The following is a 21,857-nucleotide window of genomic DNA, read 5'->3' as shown; positions in this document are numbered from 1 at the left end:
TGCGAACACACGTCGTAAGGCAGCAGATCTGCACACAATGTAACCAGATCTGCACACAATGTAACCAGATCTGCATACAATGTAACTGGAACCCGGCCACGGGCCCCGGATCCCACCACTCGGTGTCACGGCACCCGTCAGAATGGACAGCAACTTAAAAAATGAATAAGATGATTTTTCTATTGTTAAAATCGAGGATCAATTGTCAGTGGAGCGGGACATATGTTAAGATTAATTCTATACGAGTTTCTGCGTTAATGCTTTCAATCTAGCTCTCTCTATATGTCTCTGTCTCCCTCTACTACAACAGATGCGGCCGTGTACATAGCATATTATATGGATTAGTCAGGCCGCACTGTGACAATTTGACACTTCAAAACTGAAACAATCTCTCTCTTTCACGCGTGGGCACACACACACACACACACACACACACACACACACACACACACAAACACACACACACACACACCACTGAGCTCGATGGTACACACGCACAAACGCGCGCGCGCCAGATTTGTCTTTTCTTGAGCACATCTTTAATAAAGAAAAGAAAAAAGAATTATCTCCCCAGCACGTGCTTTACGTCATCACATTTCGTGTACGCAACAACAACGAAGAAAGCACCGCCAGCGCAAGATCTGCACATTTTCCTCGCGTTGACCGTCATGGATTTGTTCGGGGATTTGCCGGACCCTTCAGATGGTTGCCAGAAACAGTCAACACGTTTGTATTTGAAATTCAATAGACGAATACGAATAATAATTTTGGTAATGAGAGCATGGGGGAAAAGAAGGAGGGTGTGGAGGAAGGCGGGTGGAAGTGTGGGACAGTGGCTGTTCATATGTCAGTGCAAGGACAGATGCTATTACCCCCCCCCCCCCCACCCGCCCCCCGCCCCCCGCACACACACACTAGAACAGAATAGAATAGAATATGTCTTTATTACCAAGTGTACCGGGGTCACAAGGAATATCCTTTAATGATTCTGTGTCAGATTCATGGGCTTTGCCAAGGAATATGAAATTATGTGCACCCAGCAGCAAAAGTTAACCCTTTCGCTGCCAGGAAAATAAGATTTAAGTGAAATCTATTTGCCAGGGTTTTTTCACAAAAAACGGGTATAAATTTTCAAAAAATTCTGTGCTCCATCATCATCAGTACTCTATATTCCTTCCCCTCCACTCTGGCTGGCTTTGTTTTATGTCTTTTGACACGGGAAGAACTGTAGTTATTTAACAATGTTATTTTACTCTTTTGTTCCAATTTTTCTATGAACCATTACTCATCCTTGTTCTGAGTGGAAATCTCCAGTGGGGTTCAGCTTAACAACACAGACTGCGGTACTGGTAGTTGTGGGATTAATCGGGTAGCATCCCACTCCCAGTTATCTGTCCTGGAAATTAGTTTCTTTCAAGTCTTGAGTCTAAGATAAAGCACAGGACATGGGTTCTTCTTTTCGTGCATTCTAGTGGGAGTTTACATACATGTATGACTGTTATCATCCTGATACATAGACAGCTGTACTCCATTTTCAGGGGTGTATATGTGTGATGCTGGGTATGTCGTGTTTCCATAAGTTACTGAACATAACCTGGCCTACAGCATCTTTAACTTGTGTATATAATCTGCTGCATGTCTATACACACAAAGGAGGTTCAGGTAACAGCAGGTCAACACCTTGGTGATTAGAAAAATCTCCAACCATAACCCACCATGTGTGCGGAATCTGGGAAGTTAGGAAACTCAGGCGAGAATCCAGTGCTCAAGTCTTACCCTTGTGCCACCACACCTGTCAGACCTGACTTCGTGCTGCTGACAGAAAAGATAATGGGAACTAGTCGGAACAGCAGTTGCCTCCTATGTTGTTCTGATGGTCATAGTCGGACACGACTAACTATCATATATATATATATATATATATATATATAATGGCTAAGCAGACCAAAGCAGGATCTACACCTGTGCATGTTAAAGAATAATTCTTGAATAAATCTTTCTCTGTCCCTTTACAGCTCAGTTCATCTTTCACTCTGCTGTCCTGTTCTTGATGATATTGATCAGGTTTAAGTTTATACCAGTTTAGTATTAAAAAAACCGCAGCAACTTTCAAATGTCAGTGCTTTTTCCAGCTAGAAATGAACCTGTAATCAGTGATTTTGCTGTCTTCTTTGTTATATCAAGCAACTTTGCTGTCTTCTTTGTTATATCAAGCATTCAAAAGAATAGAGATTGTCACCTCTTGGTTGATGATATAGTTTTACTGTCATACTGTGTATGTGTTATTCAGTTTGGCATTTATATTCTCTTGCTTATAAAGTGTTTCATGTTTATAAGATGTGCTTATCTATTTATTTTCTCCCCATTAAAAGGATCTATATGATCTTGTTTTGTTCATACAAACCTGTTCATACAGAGCTTTGGTCTTAATGAATGAATTATGCATCTGTGTACAGCTTCCGTAAACAGAAATGGGAATGAGGGGCAAGGAGACGCATCAGCCCCTGCCCCCACTCAGCCCCTGGCAGCCTCAGCGGAGAAGAGGAAGTCAGAGAGCCAGGGTCCCCAGGACGAGGAACCGGTGCGGAAAGAAGCCAGGACAGACAACTCTCCCAATGCTCACAACAGTCTGCTGAGGCTGAGCAGCTATGTGGCCGACCGCAAGGGGGAGAGGGAGGAGATGCAAGACGCTCATCTGCAGATCGACGATTATTCCAGCATGTTCCAAGATCTGCACCCCTCCATGTGAGGCCTCTGACTTTGTTGGTTTCTAATGTGCTTTATTTATTTATTTGATTTGTGTGTTCATGCATGCCACAATAGTATTGGTAACTGTATACGATATATTGTTGATCAGTTTATTCCTGATATGTATATATTTGATTATATTTGTTTGTTCTTGAGAGAAAAGATATGTATTCAATTTATTTTCACTAGTTATCATCATGGGCTCATGAACTCTGCCTCCTTATATTAATCATTTTTTTGATTAAGTGTTAAACATGATTGCAAGAAAATGATAAAACTAAAAATCATTTGATTAAGTGTTAAACATGATTGCAAAAAAATGATAAAACAAAAATCAAGTGTGTGTGATTGTATGTTGTGTATATGATGTGTACATGTTTGTGTGTGTGTGTGTGTGTGTGAAAGAATTCAATCGAGGTCTGTGATGGTTTGTACGTGTGCATGAACTCCATGTCTGCACATAAATGTAGCTCTGTGTGTGTGTGTGGCTGTGTGTGTGTGTGGCTGTGTGTGTGTGGCTATGTGTGTGTGTGTGGCTGTGTGTGTGTGTGGCTGTGTGTATGTGTGGCTGTGTGTGTGTGGCTGCATGGGGGTGTGTTTCAGTGGTCGACTGGCTCTGTACGCAGTGTTTGATGGCCATGGGGGTTCACGTGCTTCAAGGTTCGCATCACAGTATTTGCACAAAATTCTGCGGGATAAGTTTCCGAAGGGTAATGCCTAGTCGATCAGCTGTGCTCTTCAGCATAGTTGTTACGGTTACACTTTGGACAATGTCGGGTTATCTGTCTCACAAACTTGTAGATTACATGTTGATTGAATAGTAAGTTCTCTCACAGCTGACCTGAAGTATCCTTTGGAAAATGTCATGTTATCTGTCTCACAGCCAGATTACACAAATTAGATGTTGTCTCACAACTTTATAACATGCTCTGGAAAATGTCATGTTATCTGTCTCACAACTAGATTGCATGTTGATCAAATGTTAGTTCTGTCATAGCTGAACTGTACTATGCTCTGGAAAATGTCAGAAGTGTACCATGTTGAAAGACATTTTAAAACAGCAAGTTATGTTTATTCTAGTTGTTAACTGATTGATTGTGTCTTTAGTGCCAGCTGATTTTTCCTGATTATTCACTTGAGGAATATGTTGCTGTATTCAGCAAAGATGAAAAATTGTGTGTGTGTGTGTGTGTGTATGTCTGTTTGTGTGTGTGCGTGCATGCGCATGTGTGTGTGTGTTCATTGATTGTGTCTCAAGTGCCAGCGGATTTTTCCTGTTTATTCACTTGAGGAATATGTTGCTGTATTCAGCAATGATGAAAAGTTGTGTATATATATATATATATATATATATATATGTGTGTGTGTGTGTGTGTGTGTGTTCATCATCTCGACTGTGATCTGATTCCATCCTTTTTTCTGTCTTTTTTTAAGAAATAATATTTGTCATTATATGCATTCTGCATTGGAGTCTAGACAGAAATGTTTCTTACTGATAGTGATGATTCTTTTTAAGTGTTTTATATATAAATTATAATTTCATATATGTCACCTGTTAACTGATTAGCCTTAAACCTGTTCAGTGCTGGGATATTTTGTTTAAAATGTATATAAAGTGCTCTCCCCTTGCCAGGGAATTTTGTGGATTTAGAGATAATGAATATATATATATATATATATATATATATATATATATATATATATTACAAAAACTATGGGAGATACGGAAAGAAAGTAGATGTTTCTGTGAAGGAAAATGAATGTGGATTCTGAATTAGGGCTTTTTTCCACAATAGTTATGATTGTAAAGAACCATTCAGGCTCTTGAAACTGAAGATAATTTTTGTGCAGCAGTCTGTTTGAGTGGTTCCACCTCAGCAGAATGGCATCCAAAAAGAAAACAAACAAAATACAGCTGGAAATACCATGCTTGTTGTCAATTACACCTATAGAAGAAAATAAAACAGGTTATAGGTTTATTAAAACAAATCACGACTCATGTAGATATGTAAGATAATCACTTTCCCAATGTGGATACACTCAGCATAAAAAGTCAGTCACTTTCTCAGAAATTGAGCAGTCAAGCATTATACTATATTACTGCTAAGACTTTCCCCATTTAGAGGGGGAAGTTCTCTGATGAAACTCACTCCCTCAAGGTTGCACCTGGGCCAGTTAAAGTGTGTGCTGTGCATCCAGCTTGCCTCCTCAACCAACTGGTCAGCTATCTGATTCAGTGACAAAAAGCATGAAAAAGTACAAGCATATGTTTCACATCCAGTGCACTTTCAAACCAGCATTTCACAAAAATTGTGGATCATCAGTGGTTGTTTATTTCTGGCAGTGTGATTAAAAAAAACCAAACAGGTTCACCGATGTCCAATGGCCATGCCCCCTTCCAGACCCTCTGACTGGCGTTCGACCTGTTGTCTTACATCACTCCTCTCCCTCTGCTTCCTCTCTTCCCATGCCACTCTGCTCCTTTTTTTTATCAGTCATAGTCACTGGCTCAAACTGGATAGACAGACTGAGTTGACATCAAATGGGCTGTCAGTTTTGTCACTGTCATTGTTGTTCACCTTTGTGTTCAAATGAACCATCATACAACAGAAATCCATCTCCATTGATATAGCTATCCATAATCATTAGCACAGCTTGTAAACTTGTATAAATCAGCTGACCGGGACCGCTGTTTTTGTTGGACAAAGTTTTCTACGCCTTTTCTAGCATATGAGGCAACCTTTCTAGGAACATTCCACGTGGTCCCGTTAGCAAATCATTATTGAGAAGAAAGGGGTCTTTCACCTGAGCTAAGCTCATTTAAATAATATCTGTATTATCAAGACACATAAAACTAACCATTGACTGATTCAGAGTCTGTTTATGTTCAGTGAACCAAACTTAAATGAAAGAAAAATCAGAACATATGCAGGATGTCAGTGGACGTCTTCTAGGCACTATGGCAACAATTTGTGCAGGACTTCAGCTGAGTTATATAGGCACTGAACGTGTTAAGAAAATGCTTTTTATGTTGAACATAATTAAAAAAGGAAGAAATAATTTTCATTTTTTGTATTTTCTTTATCAATGAATTTATTTGTTCTGTTTTCTGAAAGCCCAAGTTGTTAACATTCTGCTGTGTATGTATTTGGTTATTTTGTAGGCATCCTTTATAGAGTGTTAACTTCAATCAGTCTTTTCAGTTTAGACCTTTTTTTTTTTTTTTTAAAGAAGAAAAGGCAGTTCACAGTTACAGCAAATGAGATAGAAGTAACACTTATCCTACTCCACCTGTCCTGCCCAGAAGAGATGTAGAGGTGGAGACGACTTTGACTTGTGGTGTGGTGACTCACATGCTGGATTGTGTGTGTGTGTTTGGTGTGTGTGTGTGTGTTTGGTGTGTGTATGTGTTTGTGTGGTGTGTGTATGGTGTATGTGTGTGGTGTGTGTGTGTGTGATGTGTTTGCAGGAGATGTGGGCACAGTGGAGAAGGAGATCAAGAAATGTCTGATCGACGTCTTCAAGAAGCTAGATGAAGACTTCCTCAGAGAGGCAGCCAGGCAGTAAAGATGTCCATCCTCTTCTCACATGTCTTGTCTGACACACACTGACACATCTGAAGTATTGATAGATCACTAATGACACCTCTGAAGTATTGATAGATCACTGACACCTGATAGATCACTGACACCTCTGAAGTATTAGATCACTGACACGTGTGAAATATTGATAGAACACTTTAGATGTTTGAAGTATTGATAGAGCACTGACACCTCTGAAGTATTGATAGATCACTGACACCTCTGAAGTATTGATAGAACACTTCAGACGTTTGAAGTATTGATAGATCACTGACACACATGAAATATTGATAGAACACTTTAGATGTTTGAAGTATTGATAGATCACTGACACATGTGAAATATTGATAGAACACTTCAGACGTTTGAAGTATTGATAGATCACTGACACATGTGAAATATTGATAGAACACTTCAGACGTTTGAAGTATTGATAGATCACTGACACATTTGAAATATTGATAGAACACTTCAGACGTTTGAAGTATTGATAGATCACTGACACCTCTGAAGTATTGATTGATCACTGACACATATGAAATATTGATAGAACACTTAAGACGTTTGAAGTATTGATAGATCACTGACACCTCTGAAGTATTGATAGATCACTGACACATGTGAAATATTGATAGAACACTTCAGACGTGTGAAGTATTGATAGATCACTGGCACATGTGAAATATTGATAGAACACTTCAGACGTTTGAAATATTGATAGAACACTTCAGACGTTTGAAGTATTGATAGATCACTGGCACCTCTGAAGTATTGGTAGATCACTGACACATGTGAAATATTGATAGAACATTTAAGATGTTTGAAGTATTGATAGATCAGTGAATTTATAGATCACTGAGTCATTTGAAATATTCATAGAACACTGGAAAACCCTATCGGCATAGTTTCCAGTGGTAAAACCCCAAGGGTGTGTTCAGAAAACCCTATCAACATCAGTAACCAGTGGTAAAACCCCAAGGATGTGTTCAGAAAACCCTATCAACATCAGTAACCAGTGGTAAAACCCCAAGGATGTGTTCAGAAAACCCTATCAACATCAGTAACCAGTGGTAAAACCCCAAGGTGTGTGCAGAAAACCCTATCATCAGTAACCAGTGGTAAAACCCCAAGGTGTGTGCAGAAAACCCTATCATCAGTAACCAGTGGTAAAACCCCAAGGTGTGTACAGAAAACCCTATCATCAGTAACCAGTGGTAAAACCCCAAGGTGTGTACAGAAAACCCTATCATCAGTAACCAGTGGTAAAACCCCAAGGTGTCTACAGAAAACCCTATCATCATAACCAGTGGTAAAACCCCAAGGATGTGTGCAGAAAACCCTCGTGGAAGGACGGCACAACAGCGGTGGTGGTTCTGGTTGTGAACAACACTCTCTTCATCGCCAACCTGGGAGACAGCAAGGTCACCTCCCTTTCTCTTCACCTTGCTCTCTGTCTGTCTGTCTCTCTGCCTGTCTCTTTCTCTCTGTCTCTTTCTGCCTCTTTCTCCCAATCTCTGTCTCTCTCTGCCTGTCTCTGCATCTCTAGTTCTGCCTCTCTCTGTGTCTCTCGGTCTGTCTCTGCGTCTTTCTTTCTGTCTCTCTGCCTGCCTGTCTCTGTCCCTCTCTCTCCCTCTCTCTGTCTCTTTCCCTGTCTCTTTCTCTCTCTATCTGTGTCTGTCTCTCTGCCCATCTGTCTTTCTGTCTCTCTCTGCCTGTCTCTGTCTCTCTCTGCCTGTCTCTGTCTCTCTCTACCCGTCTCCTGCTCTCTTTCTGTGTCTTCCTTTCTCCTATCCCTCACTGTGCGTCATCAGTGTGTTGGGTTTATGCGAAGGTCAGGCACTTGTTTCCTAATCAGATGTGGTGTTGCATACATTGATGAATCAGCCCGCACACTTTGACACGGCCTTGACACTGAAACTGAAACTTCACCTTGCTAGCAGCACCTGTCGAAGCCTGGCCACTTAGCCATATAGTTTACCCTGTACCTGTCATGTTGAGTTGTCTGTCAGTCTGTCTGTTTGAATACAGGTGTTGATGCTGCATGCTGATATTAAATCAGGTATAAGAACCATTCATGCTGATAATACATGCAGAAGAAATTGAAAATCAAAACTTTTATATACGGACATACATGCATTCATACACACACATACATTAGGTATATATGTTACAGTGTAACAAGATCAGATTATGCATGTATGTAGGTATATATATGTATGTGTCTTTCTGTCTGTCTATCTAATTTGAAGTATATAGATAGAGATATAGATACATTGGTGGTTGGAATGTTTGTCACCTGAATGAGGTGATCAAGGTAGGTGCAGGGAAAATCCAGTACACTGTAGGCAGGAAGGAAAGCACAAAGGATGGCGCAGCACTGTGGTGACATGTTCACCCTGGGGAGAGCTGCCTGAATTGCACACTGAGAGATCTGTTGTGACCATCACTTGTGTTGGATGTCTGTGTCTGTGTCTGTGTCGTGTGTATGTGTCTGTAAATATATATATTGTGTGAGTTTGTGTGCGTAAAAATATAATGCGCGTGTGTGTGTGCAGTCCATCTTGTGTCGCTACAAGGCAGAGGAAGGGGGGGGTGTGGCAGTCCCCCTCACCACCGTGTGTGTGTGTGTGTGTGTGTGTGTGTGTGTGTGCAGTCCATCCTGTGTTGCTACAAGGCAGAGGAAGGGGGGGGGTGGCAGTCCCCCTCACCACCGTGTGTGTGTGTGTGTGTGCAGTCCATCTTGTGTCGCTACAAGGCAGAGGAAGGGGGGGGTGTGGCAGTCCCCCTCACCACCGTGTGTGTGTGTGTGCAGTCCCCCTCACCACCGTGTGTGTGTGTGTGTGTGTGTGTGTGTGTGCAGTCCATCTTGTGTCGCTACAAGGCATAGGAAGGGGGAGGGGGGGGTGGCAGTCCCCCTCACCACTGTATGTGTGTGTGTGTGTGTGTGCAGTCCCCCTCACCACCGTGTGTGTGTGTGTGCAGTCCATCCTGTGTCGCTACAAGGCAGAGGAAGGGGGGTGTGTGTCAGTCCCCCTCACCACCGTGTGTGTGTGTGTGTGTGCAGTCCCCCTCACCACCGTGTGTGTGTGTGCGTGTGTGTGTGTGTGTGTGTGCAGTCCATCCTGTGTCGCTACAAGGCAGAGGAAGGGGGGTGTGTGGCAGTCCCCCTCACCACCGACCACAGCCCCTCAGTGTACACGGAGCGCATGAGGATTCAGAAAGCTGGGGGCTATGTCAGGTATGACCACCCTGCATGCAGAGAGGGGGTGCGGTGGGGGAGGGAAGGGGGGTGTTCTGCTTGAGGTTCAGGGGCAGGGGGAGGAGGGGGTGTGGACTGGCTTCAGTGGTAACACTGGGACACAAGTACAGTGCACCATGTTCTTCATATGGTCGTTTGTCTGCTGACTGTCTGGTACGTTGGTTTCACCTGCAGCGTTCACCAGACTACCGTACCAAAAACATCCAGTTGCTCTTTGGTTGAGTTCATTGACAGCATCAACACCTGGTGATTCTGTAAAGATGGGGAAACAGCTTTGTGGTTCTGTCTGCCATGTCAGATGTGACGTGTCCACTGTCTGATGAGCTTTTCTGGTCACACTGATGGTTCTTCACCAATAGCTCATCTACTCCACTTTTGCCTTGAGAAATTCCAGGTTGACCTGCCATGTACAATCTCACCAATGATCACCAGCAGTTTCTGAGTGCAGACAACTGAATGCAGATTTGGTTTGGTTTCCATTTCAGTTTTCTTACCACTTGTCTGCACTCTTTTCATTTCTTGTTTCCAGTAAGTCTGGGCAGTTTTCTCTCTTTTCCTTTCTTCCCCCCAGCATTCCTGGACAGTTTTTCTGTTTTCCACAGTCTGTGATGTACTGTCTGTATTGTTTTGGTCTTGGGAGTAGGTAGTGATGTTAGCACATGCACTATCATGAAACACACACACACACACACACACACACACACACACACACACACCGACACACACACACACATCATACCAACAGATGAAAACACAATCAAACACACACAGAGAACACACACACGCATACATACATGTATACATAACCCTGCACAACTGAATTGCTCACTCAGTTTGAAGTAATGTCTATTATTACCTGTGTGTGTCAGGGAGGGTGATGGAATAGTGTTGTCAGGGTCACTGGGTGATCTCTGTGTGTGTGTGTGTGTGTGAGGGAGGGTGATGGAATAGTGTTGTCAGGGTCACTGGGTGATCTGTGTGTGTGTGTGTGTGTGTGAGGGAGGGTGATAGAATAGTGTTGTCAGGGTCACTGGGTGATCTGTGTGTGTGTGTGTGTGTGTGAGGGAGGGTGATAGAATAGTGTTGTCAGGGTCACTGGGTGATCTGTGTGTGTGTGTGAGGGAGGGTGATAGAATAGTGTTGTCAGGGTCACTGGGTGATGTGTGTGTGTGTGTGTGTGTGTGTGTGTGAGGGAGGGTGATAGAATAGTGTTGTCAGGGTCACTGGGTAATGTGTGTGTGTCAGGGAGGATGATAGAATAGTGTTGTCATGGTCACTGGGTGATGTGTGTGTGTGTCAGGGAGGATGATAGAATAGTGTTGTCAGGGTCACTGGGTGATGTGTGTGTGTCAGGGAGGATGATAGAATAGTGTTGTCAGGGTCACTGGGTGATCTGTGTGTGTCAGGGAGGGTGATAGAATAGTGTTGTCAGGGTCACTGGGTGATGTGTGTGTGTCAGGGAGGGTGATAGAATAGTGTTGTCAGGGTCACTGGGTGATGTGTGTGTGTCAGGGAGGGTGATGGAATAGTGTTGTCAGGGTCACTGGGTGATCTGTGTGTGTGTCAGGGAGGGTGATGGAATAGTGTTGTCAGGGTCACTGGGTGATCTGTGTGTGTGTCAGGGAGGGTGATAGAATAGTGTTGTCATGGTCACTGGGTGATGTGTGTGTTAGGGAGGGTGATAGAATAGTGTTGTCATGGTCACTGGGTGATGTGTGTGTGTGTCAGGGAGGATGATAGAATAGTGTTGTCATGGTCACTGGGTGATGTGTGTGTGTGTCAGGGAGGGTGATAGAATAGTGTTGTCAGGGTCACTGGGTGATGTGTGTGTGTGTGTGTCAGGGAGGGTGATGGAATAGTGTTGTCAGGGTCACTGGGTGATGTGTGTGTGTGTGTGTGTCAGGGAGGGTGATGGAATAGTGTTGTCAGGGTCACTGGGTGATGTGTGTGTGTGTGTGTCAGGGAGGGTGATAGAATAGTGTTGTCAGGGTCACTGGGTGATCTGTGTGTGTGTGTCAGGGAGGGTGATGGAATAGTGTTGTCATGGTCACTGGGTGATGTGTGTGTGTTAGGGAGGGTGATAGAATAGTGTTGTCAGGGTCACTGGGTGATGTGTGTGTATTAGGGAGGGTGATGGAATAGTGTTGTCAGGGTCACTGGGTGATCTGTGTGTGTGTCAGGGAGGGTGATAGAATAGTGTTGTCAGGGTCAGGGTCACTGGGTGATCTGTGTGTGTGTCAGGGAGGGTGATAGAATAGTGTTGTCAGGGTCACTGGGTGATCTGTGTGTGTGTCAGGGAGGGTGATGGAATAGTGTTGTCATGGTCACTGGGTGATGTGTGTGTGTCAGGGAGGGTGATGGAATAGTGTTGTCATGGTCACTGGGTGATGTGTGTGTGTCAGGGAGGGTGATGGAATAGTGTTGTCAGGGTCACTGGGTGATCTGTGTGTGTGTCAGGGAGGGTGATGGATGTCACTGGGTGATGTGTGTGTGTGTCAGGGAGGGGAGGGTGATGGGCATCCTGGAGGTGTCACGGTCACTGGGTGACGGCCCCTACAAGAACCACGGTGTCACCTGTCTGCCAGACGTCAAGCGCTGTCAGCTCACCTCCAACGACAGGTCAGTGGAACCCGTCTCTTAGCCCTTGACCACCGTTAGGACAGTGACTTGATTAGTGGTGGGAAGAGAGGCTTGGTCCCTGCCTTCCCACGCCCAGCCATAGACAGTGAACAATGAATTCATTGGTCCTTCCCATGCCCAGCCATAGACAGTGCACAGTGAATTCATTGGTCCTTGTCTTCCCATGCCCAGCCATAGACAGTGCACAGTGAATTCATTGGTCCTTCCCATGCCCAGCCATAGACAGTGAACAATGAATTCATTGGTCCTTGTCTTCCCACGCCCAGCCATAGACAGTGCACAGTGAATTCATTGGTCCTTCCCATGCCCAGCCATAGACAGTGAACAATGAATTCATTGGTCCTTCCCATGCCCAGCCATAGACAGTGCACAATGAATCCATTGGTCCCTGCCTTCCCACGCCCAGCCATAGACAGTGCACAGTGAATTCATTGGTCCTTGTCTTCCCACGCCCAGCCATAGACAGTGCACAATGAATCCATTGGTCCCTGCCTTCCCACGCCCAGCCATAGACAGTGCACAGTGAATTCATTGGTCCTTGTCTTCCCACGCCCAGCCATAGACAGTGCACAATGAATTCATTGGTCCTTCCCACGCGCAGCCATAGACAGTGCACAGTGAATTCATTGGTCCTTGTCTTCCCACGCCCAGCCATAGACAGTGCACAGTGAATTCATTGGTCCTTGTCTTCCCACGCCCAGCCATAGACAGTGCACAGTGAATTCATTGGTCCTTCCCACGCCCAGCCATAGACAGTGCACAGTGAATTCATTCGTCCTTCCCATGCCCAGCCATAGACAGTGCACAATGAATTCATTGGTCCTTCCCATGCCCAGCCATAGACAGTGCACAGTGAATTCATTGGTCCTTCCCATGCCCAGCTATAGGCAGTGCACAATGAATCCATTGGTCCTTCCCATGCCCAGCCATAGACAGTGCACAGTGAATTCATTGGTCCTTCCCATGCCCAGCCATAGTGAACAGTGAATTCATTGGTCCTTCCCATGCCCAGCCATAGACAGTGCACAGTGAATCCATTGGTCCTTGTCTTCCCATGCCCAGCCATAGACAGTGAACAGTGAATTCATTGGTCCTTCCCATGCCCAGCCATAGACAGTGCACAGTGAATTCATTGGTCCTTGTCTTCCCATGCCCAGCCATAGACAGTGCACATTGAATTCATTGGTCCTTGCTGGTCATTCAGACGAGATGATAAGCCAGTCTCCTGTGTGCAGCATGCACTTAGCTCATGTAAAGACGTCATGTCCTGTGTGCAGCATACACTTCGCATATATAAAGACATGTCCTGTGTGCAGCATGCACTTAGCGTATATAAAGACATGTCCTGTATGCAACATACACTTAGCTCAAGTAAAGACATGTCCTGTGTGCAGCATGCACTTAGCTCATGTAAAGACATGTCCTGTGTGTAGCATGCACTTAGCTCATGTAAAGACATGTCCTGTGTGTAGCATGCACTTAGCTCATGTAAAGACATGTCCTGTGTGTAGCATGCACTTAGCTCATGTAAAGACATGTCCTGTGTGCAGCGTGCACTTAGCTCATGTAAAGACATGTCCTGTGTGCAGCATGCACTTAGTTCATGTAAAGACATGTCCTGCGTGCAGCGTGCACTTAGTTGATGTGAAAAGAGCCCATGGCAACAAAAAGGTTGTCCCTAGCACCAAAAACAAAGGGGGAAAAAACCACTGATTATAAAACAGAGAGACTTACAGACAGGAAACAAAGGGTGGCGCTGCACTGTGGCGTCTTGCTCTCACTGAGGATGAACAACCCAAATTTCACACAGAGAAATGATGTGACAAAATGTAATACAATTCAATTCATTGCAAAACAATGCAGTACAATACATTACAATACAGTGCAGTGCAGTTCAATACAATACAGTGCAGTGCAGTTCAATACATTACAATATAGTGCAGTGCAATACAATACATTACAATACAGTACAGTGCAGTTCAATACAATACATTACAATACAGTGCAGTGCAGTTCAATACAATACATTACAATACAGTGCAGTGCAGTACAATACATTACAATACAGTACAGTGCAGTGCAGTTCAATACAATACATTACAATACAGTGCAATGCAATCCAGTACAATTGTGTTATACAGTGCAGCATGGTACGGTAGAAACAGAAAACAGTGCCCACAGTTCAATGGTACATTTACAATGAGTGCATGCAATTCAATACAATACATTACAATCAGTGCAGTGGGTTCATACAGTACATACAGTGCATGGCCTTCAATACATGTACAAACAGCTTCAGCAGTGGCAGAAGCAATGCAATTACAGTGCAGTGCAGTACCATACACTGTGCACATCATTACATACGTTGTGCACATTAGTCAGTCACTGGTGCTAGTTCAACATATTAGCATACGTTAGTGAGTGCAACATCATTACATACGTGTAGTGCATTACAATCATCTAGTCATCAGTGTGTGGCATGTCAAACATTAGCAATACAGTGAGTTGCAACATCATTCAGGTACAGTCACTGTGCTGTTCAACATACAATCAGTAGCAGTTATGTCAACATCACTAGTAGCAATGTGGCTGTCAAACATTCAATCCAGTAGCAGTGTGTCAATACATTACAATACAGTGCATGTGGTGTGCAACATACACATTCATCAGCAGTGAGTGTAGTACAATACCTACATATCACTGTGTGGTGTCAACAATACAGTGCAGTGCAGTTGCAATACATCTCAATCACGTGCAGTTCAACATACATTACAATCAGTGCAGTGGTGCATAAGTTACAATACAGTAGCAGTGCAGTTATACATACAATACATGCATCAGTAGTGCAGTGCAGTACAATTACATTACAATACAGTGCAGTGCAACAGTACAATAATTACTAGTGCAGTGACAGTGCATCAAGTGCAGTACAGTGCAATGCCGTACAATACAATACATTACCAATAAGTGCAGTACAATACATTACAATACAGTACAGTGCAATGCAGTACAATACAATACATTACAATATAGTGCAGTGCAGTACAATACATTACAATACAGTGCAGTGCAGTACAATACATTACAATACAGTGCAATGCAATCCAGTACAATTGTGTTATACAGTGCAGCATGGTACGGTAGAAACAGAAAACAGTGCCCACAGCAATGGTGGCTGAGTGGTGTGTGGTGTGTGGTCACAGGTACATCATGATGGCCTGTGACGGACTGTGGAAAAGCTTCAGCATGGAAGACAGCCTGCATTATGTCAACACCATCCTAAAGGTCAGTCACTGTGTGTGTGTGTCAACATCATCCCTCAGGTCAGTCACTGTGTGTGTGTGTCAACATCATCCCTCAGGTCAGTCACTGTGTGTGTGTCAACATCATCCCTCAGGTCAGTCACTGTGTGTGTGTGTCAACATCATCCCTCAGGTCAGTCACTGTGTGTGTGTGTCAACATCATCCCTCAGGTCAGTCACTGTGTGTGTGTGTCAACATCATCCCTCAGGTCAGTCACTGTGTGTGTGTCAACATCATCCCTCAGGTCAGTCACTGTGTGTGTGTCAACATCATCCCTCAGGTCAGTCACTGTGTGTGTGTGTCAACATCATCCCTCAGGTCAGTCACTGTGTGTGTGTGTCAACATCATCCCTCAGGTCAGTCACTGTGTGTGTGTGTCAACATCATCCCTCAGGTCAGTCACTGTGTGTGTGTGTCAACATCATCCCTCAGGTCAGTCACTGTGTGTGTGTGTCAACATCATCCCTCAGGTCAGTCACTGTGTGTGTGTGTGTCAACATCATCCCTCAGGTCAGTCACTGTGTGTGTGTGTCAACATCATCCCTCAGGTCAGTCACTGTGTGTGTGTGTCAACATCATCCCTCAGGTCAGTCACTGTGTGTGTGTGTCAACATCATCCCTCAGGTCAGTCACTGTGTGTGTGTGTCAACATCATCCCTCAGGTCAGTCACTGTGTGTGTGTGTCAACATCATCCCTCAGGTCAGTCACTGTGTGTGTGTGTCAACATCATCCCTCAGGTCAGTCACTGTGTGTGTGTGTCAACATCATCCCTCAGGTCAGTCACTGTGTGTGTGTGTCAACATCATCCCTCAGGTCAGTCACTGTGTGTGTGTCAACATCATCCCTCAGGTCAGTCACTGTGTGTGTGTGTCAACATCATCCCTCAGGTCAGTCACTGTGTGTGTGTGTGTCAACATCATCCCTCAGGTCAGTCACTGTGTGTGTGTGTCAACATCATCCCTCAGGTCAGTCACTGTGTGTGTGTGTCAACATCATCCCTCAGGTCAGTCACTGTGTGTGTGTCAACATCATCCCTCAGGTCAGTCACTGTGTGTGTGTGTCAACATCATCCCTCAGGTCAGTCACTGTGTGTGTGTGTGTCAACATCATCCCTCAGGTCAGTCACTGTGTGTGTGTGTCAACATCATCCCTCAGGTCAGTCACTGTGTGTGTGTGTCAACATCATCCCTCAGGTCAGTCACTGTGTGTGTGTGTCAACATCATCCCTCAGGTCAGTCACTGTGTGTGTGTGTCAACATCATCCCTCAGGTCAGTCACTGTGTGTGTGTGTCAACATCATCCCTCAGGTCAGTCACTGTGTGTGTGTGTCAACATCATCCCTCAGGTCAGTCACTGTGTGTGTGTGTCAACATCATCCCTCAGGTCAGTCACTGTGTGTGTGTGTCAACATCATCCCTCAGGTCAGTCACTGTGTGTGTGTCAACATCATCCCTCAGGTCAGTCACTGTGTGTGTGTGTCAACATCATCCCTCAGGTCAGTCACTGTGTGTGTGTGTGTGTCAACATCATCCCTCAGGTCAGTCACTGTGTGTGTGTGTGTGTCAACATCATCCCTCAGGTCAGTCACTGTGTGTGTGTCAACATCATCCCTCAGGTCAGTCACTGTGTGTGTGTCAACATCATCCCTCAGGTCAGTCACTGTGTGTGTGTGTCAACATCATCCCTCAGGTCAGTCACTGTGTGTGTGTGTCAACATCATCCCTCAGGTCAGTCACTGTGTGTGTGTGTCAACATCATCCCTCAGGTCAGTCACTGTGTGTGTGTCAACATCATCCCTCAGGTCAGTCACTGTGTGTGTGTCAACATCATCCCTCAGGTCAGTCACTGTGTGTGTGTGTCAACATCATCCCTCAGGTCAGTCACTGTGTGTGTGTGTGTCAACATCATCCCTCAGGTCAGTCACTGTGTGTGTGTGTCAACATCATCCCTCAGGTCAGTCACTGTGTGTGTGTCAACATCATCCCTCAGGTCAGTCACTGTGTGTGTGTGTCAACATCATCCCTCAGGTCAGTCACTGTGTGTGTGTGTCAACATCATCCCTCAGGTCAGTCACTGTGTGTGTGTGTCAACATCATCCCTCAGGTCAGTCACTGTGTGTGTGTGTGTCAACATCATCCCTCAGGTCAGTCACTGTGTGTGTGTGTCAACATCATCCCTCAGGTCAGTCACTGTGTGTGTGTGTGTCAACATCATCCCTCAGGTCAGTCACTGTGTGTGTGTGTCAACATCATCCCTCAGGTCAGTCACTGTGTGTGTGTCAACATCATCCCTCAAGGTCAGTCACTGTGTGTGTGTGTCAACATCATCTCTCAGGTCAGTCACTGTGTGTGTGTGTCAACATCATCCCTCAGGTCAGTCACTGTGTGTGTGTGTCAACATCATCCCTCAGGTCAGTCACTGTGTGTGTGTCAACATCATCCCTCAGGTCAGTCACTGTGTGTGTGTGTCAACATCATCCCTCAGGTCAGTCACTGTGTGTGTGTGTCAACATCATCCCTCAAGTCAGTCACTGTGTGTGTGTCAACACCATCCCTCAGGTCAGTCACTGTGTGTGTGTCAACATCATCCCTCAGGTAGTCACTGTGTGTGTGTCAACATCATCCCTCAGGTAGTCACTGTGTGTGTGTCAACACCATCCCTCAGGTCAGTCACTGTGTGTGTGTCAACATCATCCCTCAGGTCAGTCACTGTGTGTGTGTGTCAACATCATCCCTCAGGTCAGTCACTGTGTGTGTGTGTGTCAACATCATCCCTCAGGTCAGTCACTGTGTGTGTGTGTGTCAACATCATCCCTCAGGTCAGTCACTGTGTGTGTGTGTCAACACCATCCCTCAGGTCAGTCACTGTGTGTGTGTGTCAACATCATCACTCAGGTAGTCACTGTGTGTGTGTGTCAACATCATCCCTCAGGTCAGTCACTGTGTGTGTGTCAACACCATCCCTCAGGTCAGTCACTGTGTGTGTGTCAACATCATCCCTCAGGTCAGTCACTGTGTGTGTGTGTGTCAACATCATCCCTCAGGTCAGTCACTGTGTGTGTGTGTCAACATCATCCCTCAGGTCAGTCACTGTGTGTGTGTGTCAACATCATCCCTCAGGTAGTCACTGTGTGTGTGTGTCAACATCATCCCTCAGGTCAGTCACTGTGTGTGTGTGTGTCAACATCATCCCTCAGGTCAGTCACTGTGTGTGTGTGTCAACATCATCCCTCAGGTAGTCACTGTGTGTGTGTGTGTGTCAACATCATCCCTCAGGTAGTCACTGTGTGTGTGTGTCAACATCATCCCTCAGGTAGTCACTGTGTGTGTGTGTGTGTCAACATCATCCCTCAGACCTTTTCTCCCTGAAAGTGAACCATGAACTCTGACCTCTGTCCTGTTCCATCTGAAAGTGAAACACGAACTCTGACCTGTTCCCCCTTAAAGTGAACTATGAACTCTGACCTCTGTCCTGTTCCCCCTGAAAGTGAACTCTGACCTCTGTCCTATTCCCCCTGAAAGTGAAACATGAACTCTGTCCTATTCCCCCTGAAAGTGAAACATGAACTCTGTCCTATTCCCACTGAAAGTGAAACATGAACTCTGTCCTATTCCCACTGAAAGTGAAACATGAACTCTGACCTCTGTCCTTCCCCCCCCCTCCCCCTACTCCCCTGAAAGTGAATCATGAACTCTTACCTCTGTCCTTCCCCCCCCCCACCCACTCCCCCAAAAGTGAACCATGAACTCTGTCCTGTCTCACTGAAAGTGAACCATGAACTCTGACCTCTGCCCTGTCCCACTGAAAGTGAACCATGAACTCCTCTGTCCTGTTCCCCCCTGAACATGAAACATGAACTCTGACCCCTGTCCTGTTCCCCCCTGAACATGAAACATGAACTCTGTCCTGTTCTCCCTGAAAGTGAACCATGAACTCTGACTTCTGACCTGTTCCCGCTGAAACTGAACTATGAACACTGACCTCTGACCTGTTCTCCCTGAAACTGAACCATGCACACTGACCTCTGACCTGTTCTCCCTGAAACTGAACCATGAACACTGACCTCTGACCTGTTCCCCTGAAAGTGAACCAAGAACACTGACCTCTGACCTGTTCCCCTGAAAGTGAACCAAGAACACTGACCTCTGACCTGTTCCCCTGAAAGTGAACCAAGAACACTGACCTCTGACCTGTTCCCCCTGAAAGTGAACCAAGAACACTGACCTGTCCTGCTCCCCCTCCACAGGACCAGTCCATTCACGGCACTGACCGGCGGTCAGCAGAGGAGGTGCGCTTTGACACGGCCACCAGTCGTCTGGCCAACACGGCCGTCCTGCGACTCAGCGGAGACAATGTCACTGTACTGACCGTGGCCATCAACCCCCCCCAGGTCTGATCGTCATGGTGATGCATCACATATCACCGCTGCTGTGCTCTCTGTGCCCCCACCCCCACACCCTTACCCCTCCCAAACTCCCCACCATCCTCCCCATCACATTCACAGCAGCTGTGTGATCCCACAGTGACATTGATTGATCCCACACTGACACTGATTGATCCCACAGTGACACTGATTGATCCCACAGTGACACTGATTGATCCAGCAGTGATGTTGATTGATTGGACAATGACGTTGATTGATCCAACACTGAGGTTTATGGTCCTGACATTGATTGATCGAACAGTGACGTTGATTGATCTGACATGGACATTGATCTGACAGTGACATTGATTGATTGGGCAGTGATGTTGATTGATCTGACAGTGATGTTGATTGATTGTTGATTGATCTGACAGTGGTGTTGATTGATCTGACAGTGACATTGATTGATCTGACATGGACATTGATTGATCGTTGATTGATCTGACAGTGACATTGATTGATTCAACAGTGACATTGATTGATCCGACAGTGATGTTGATTTATCTGACAGTGACATTAATTGATCTTACATTGACGTTGATTGATCTGACAGTGACATTGATTGATCTGACAGTGATGTTGATTGATTGTTGATTGATCTGACAGTGGTGTTGATTGATCTGACAGTGACATTCATTGATCTGACATTGACGTTTGGGGACCAGACATGGGACGCAGGGGGACAGGATGTGCATTGGATTGAACTTAGGGATGGAACATGGCTCCTTCAGTCAAGGCAGCCTGGAAAAGTCTTGGTGGAAAATGAGAGAACCATTTCCTGGGGCTGGAAAAGTCTTGTTGAAATATGTCTTGTCCATCAGAGTGTGGAAAAGTCTTGGTATTTTGATAAAAACACTTGACCAGAACCATTCAGCAAAGAGCTCAGACCATTCTGTGCCAGTTAGCTGACAGGCCAGACACAGTGCTTCCCCAGTGATTGATCAGCTGATGGAAGAAACTGTTTGGTCACCTGTGTAGACACCTGATGGAAGAATGGTCACCTGTGTAGACATGTGATGGAAGAACTGTGGTCACCTGTGTAGACAGCTGATGGAAGAACTGTGGTCACCTGTGTAGACCCCTGATGGAAGAACTGTGGTCACCTGTGTAAACACCTGATGGAAGAACTGTGGCCACCTGTGTAGACATGTGATGGAAGAATGATCACCTGTGTAAACACGTGATGGAAGAATGGTCACCTGTGTAGACACCTGATGGAAGAACTGTGGTCACCTGTGTAGACACCTGATGGAAGAATGGTCACCTGTGTAAACACCTGATGGAAGAACTGTGGTCACCTGTGTAAACACCTGATGGAAGAATGGTCACCTGTGTAGACACCTGATGGAAGAACTGTGGTCACCTGTGTAAACACCTGATGGAAGAACTGTGGTCACCTGTGTAGACACCTGATGGAAGAATGGTCACCTGTGTAGACATGTGATGGAAGAACTGTGGTCACCTGTGTAAACACCTGATGGAAGAATGGTCACCTGTGTAGACATGATGGAAGAATGATCACCTGTGTAAACACCTGATGGAAGAACTGTGGTCACCTGTGTAGACACATGATGGAAGAATGGTCACCTGTGTAGACACCTGATGGAAGAACTGTGGTCACCTTTGTAGACACGTGATGGAAGAATGGTCACCTGTGTAGACATGTGATGGAAGAATGATCACCTGTGTATACACCTGATGGAAGAACTGTGGTCACCTGTGTAGACACGTGATGGAAGAATGGTCACCTGTGTAGACACCTGATGGAAGAATGGTCACCTGTGTAGACATGTGATGGAAGAACTGTGGTCACCTGTGTAGACACCTGATGGAAGAACTGTGGTCACCTGTGTAGACACGTGATGGAAGAATGGTCACCTGTGTAGACACGTGATGGAAGAA

General features: G+C 45.3%; 1 protein-coding gene across 1 annotated transcript; it reads left to right on the top strand.

Moving 5' to 3' along the window:
* Window positions 1-611: 611 nt before the first annotated feature.
* On the top strand, window positions 612-21,821 carry LOC143287431 (integrin-linked kinase-associated serine/threonine phosphatase 2C-like). Its single transcript, XM_076595420.1, has 9 exons — window positions 612-726; window positions 2,457-2,745; window positions 3,352-3,458; window positions 6,218-6,311; window positions 7,663-7,750; window positions 9,446-9,567; window positions 12,088-12,207; window positions 15,432-15,513; window positions 19,779-21,821. Exons 1-9 carry the CDS (start codon window positions 669-671, stop codon window positions 19,926-19,928), a joined length of 1,110 nt encoding a protein of 369 aa, XP_076451535.1. The 5' UTR covers window positions 612-668; the 3' UTR covers window positions 19,929-21,821.
* The last annotated feature ends 36 nt before the right edge of the window (window positions 21,822-21,857 follow it).

This window comes from Babylonia areolata, chromosome 11, assembly GCF_041734735.1.
Source record: "Babylonia areolata isolate BAREFJ2019XMU chromosome 11, ASM4173473v1, whole genome shotgun sequence".
In the NCBI taxonomy this organism is placed as follows: Eukaryota; Metazoa; Mollusca; class Gastropoda; order Neogastropoda; family Buccinidae; genus Babylonia; species Babylonia areolata.
This window is presented reverse-complemented; position numbering and strand designations above follow the sequence as displayed.

What these genes read in the sequence shown, in the direction of transcription:
- LOC143287431 (XM_076595420.1), top strand. Translation starts at nt 669, where the DNA reads ATGGATTTGTTCGGGGATTTGCCGGACCCTTCAGATGGTTGCCAGAAA. An exon ending in GCGGGATAAGTTTCCGAAGG is followed by an intron (nt 3,459 to 6,217) that starts GTAATGCCTAGT and finishes ATGTGTTTGCAG; the next exon opens with GAGATGTGGGCACAGTGGAG. An exon ending in AAAGCTGGGGGCTATGTCAG is followed by an intron (nt 9,568 to 12,087) that starts GTATGACCACCC and finishes TGTGTGTGTCAG; the next exon opens with GGAGGGGAGGGTGATGGGCA.